The sequence below is a fragment of the Primulina tabacum genome, chromosome 11 (assembly GCF_025594145.1).
Source record: "Primulina tabacum isolate GXHZ01 chromosome 11, ASM2559414v2, whole genome shotgun sequence".
NCBI lineage: Eukaryota > Viridiplantae > Streptophyta > Magnoliopsida > Lamiales > Gesneriaceae > Primulina > Primulina tabacum.
The window spans coordinates 34,028,182-34,030,687 of record NC_134560.1 but is presented as its reverse complement, the minus strand read 5'-3'; the positions used below and the strand labels follow the sequence as shown (position 1 = coordinate 34,030,687).

General features: G+C 35.0%; 1 protein-coding gene across 1 annotated transcript; it reads left to right on the top strand.

The window, feature by feature from the left end:
• Positions 1-399: 399 nt before the first annotated feature.
• On the top strand, positions 400-1,932 carry LOC142519468 (uncharacterized). Its single transcript, XM_075622498.1, has 2 exons — positions 400-766; positions 1,408-1,932. The coding sequence occupies exons 1-2, from the start codon at positions 526-528 to the stop codon at positions 1,806-1,808; spliced, it is 642 nt and encodes a 213-aa protein (XP_075478613.1). The 5' UTR covers positions 400-525; the 3' UTR covers positions 1,809-1,932.
• The last annotated feature ends 574 nt before the right edge of the window (positions 1,933-2,506 follow it).

Here is a 2,506-nt window from a genome sequence, read left to right as displayed (position 1 = left end):
ATATATGGGCGAGAGGAAATTAGGAATTAGACCTCACCTATATTAACTCCATAACCAACTCCAAATTTTCCATACACAGCATCAAAAAATCTTGAAAAACAATGAAATCACAAAATAAACTAGACTAAATTACCCACAAAAAAAAACTATTACAAAAATAAAATATTGTCCAAGGATTACATAAATTCAAATATACAAAAAAAATAAAAATAAATAATGGTACACGTTGTTTGTTTGAGACAGTACTAGAGAAGACAGATGGAAGTCATCGGTTGATGAAACACGAATGCTCGCCACGATTGCTGCTGTCTCCGCGACTCGTCCTCTGCTTAAGACCACCACGTACTGTCTCGTGATCAAACATTCATAAAATATAGTAAATCTCTCAAAACATTTTTTCATCTTCTGTAGATTCAACAGCATCCCAAAGAAAAGCCATATATATACATGTTTGTGCACCAATACTCGTATTCGAAATCCAATATTTCTTTCTGAAAAGTAAAAGAAGTTCCAGGATTGTAAAACATGGCGAACAGATGGTTGAAGTTTATTTCTGTGTTTTTGTTACTGTCATTGGCGGTGATTTGCGAGGCAACCGTTGAGAAAGCAGACGGACAGAGAGCAGAATCTTGGAGTGAATGGGCAAAGAAAAAGTTATCTGTTGGCCTTACAGGCGCTAAAGCTACTGATCTTGGTTCCAGTGATACCAATAAGTTCGATGACACGGCCAAGAAAACCAAAGACAAAATTTCCGAAACAACTACTGGTACGTAAATTGCATTCGGGTTAACTTCTATTGTATTGATATTAATAAGTAACATGGGAAATCAACGATCCCAAGTAAGTTGTATTTGGGTGATTGGTTTTTCTTTTACTTGCGTTGCTTATGCATGTAATTTAATTGATTTATGTTAAGATGCTATTAGTGTAGTTCAGATAGAAATTTTGGTAGGTTGAGCCTATGTACTCGTGCTATCAATCTCCTTTGAAATCTTTACCCTTGCTGGGATAATTTCTATTGGTTTATTAAGTTATGTTCGAATCCCCGCATCAGTATTTCATATTTTTATTCCATTCTGTATGATGGTTTCAAATTTATTTAACTATATGGTCATTTGAATTTTTCATAATGTAGAACAATTAAATATATTTTTTCAAATTCATGTTGTTCTTACCAAATTTAATCCAAGAGTTTGAAAATATTGAGGCCCTATGACGCGGGGAGGAAAAGATCGATATTCGGGATGACCTTTAGTTTTGTCTAGTGGACGCGTCGAACATTGAAATAAAATCTTGCCAGGAGACTTCTACTGAGATCCCCTGAATGGGATTTAGATTATTTAATTGCTGTTTATTTTTTTAAAAGTTCGGCACAAATCAAGTATTGAGATACATGTATTGTGGCAGGAGCCGGGAAGTACACCGCAGACAAAGCAACAGAAGCCGAAGACAAAACCAGTGAACTCGGCGGGAAAACTTCCGAGAAGACCGGGGCAGCCAAGGAAAAGGCCAGTGAACTCGGCGGGAAAGCTTCCGAGAAGACCGGATCAGCCAAAGACAAGGCGAGTGAACTAGGCAAGGAAACATACGAGAAAGCTGGAGAAGCAAAAGATAAGGTGGCGGAGGAAGGCGAGAAGAGAGCAACTGAGGGAGCAGACACCCTGAGTTGGGCGAAGGAGAAAGTAATAGGAGGGTATGATGCAGCGAAAGCCAAGGCCGGAGAGACGTACGAGTCCGCCAAAGATAAATCACGCCAAGTTATAGAAAATCTTCACCCAAGTGGCCATGCCCACGACGACGAACTGTGAATTATCTCGGATTTGTGATTTCATGTTGTGTTTCGATGTGTGAATTTAAGTTCCCGGTTTTCTGTATATCATTCTCGTGGCTTATTGTTATATAATAAATGTAGAAGCTCAGTTCGACAGATCCTCTATCTTGAAATAATATACAAATACACTCTCTTAAAAATGGGCATGTGAATTTAATTAGCAAACGAAATCTATCATAGCTTCTAAAAATTTGATGCCATCAGTAATTTAACACTAAAGTAGTGGTGTTTTATTAAAAAATTATAGTGCAATATTTAAATTACTTTGTGCCTATGGAAAATCGTCATAATTTCTAAAAATATTTTTTATGACAGTAAAAATTGTTAATTTGTTGTAAATTAAAATCTGGCATTCTAAATCTGTTGCACTTATTTATTGTGAGAATTGGTTTAATTTTGTGAGTCTAATTTTTTTTATATGTATGTTATGAAAAAATATTTTTATTTTTTTATTATAAATATACGAGGATTGTTCATATTTTTATGGATGAAGTTTTTTTTTTTTTTTTAATATTATGAAGTGTACAATATTTTGATTTTAAATTTTTTTTAGCAGTGGAGAAGGAAATTCTATCTTCCATATCCTGGTGATTTGTTTAGCATATTTTGATGGATAAAACTTTGCCACGATAGCTTCTGAAATCCCCAATAATATCTATGTTGCATATCAATTAT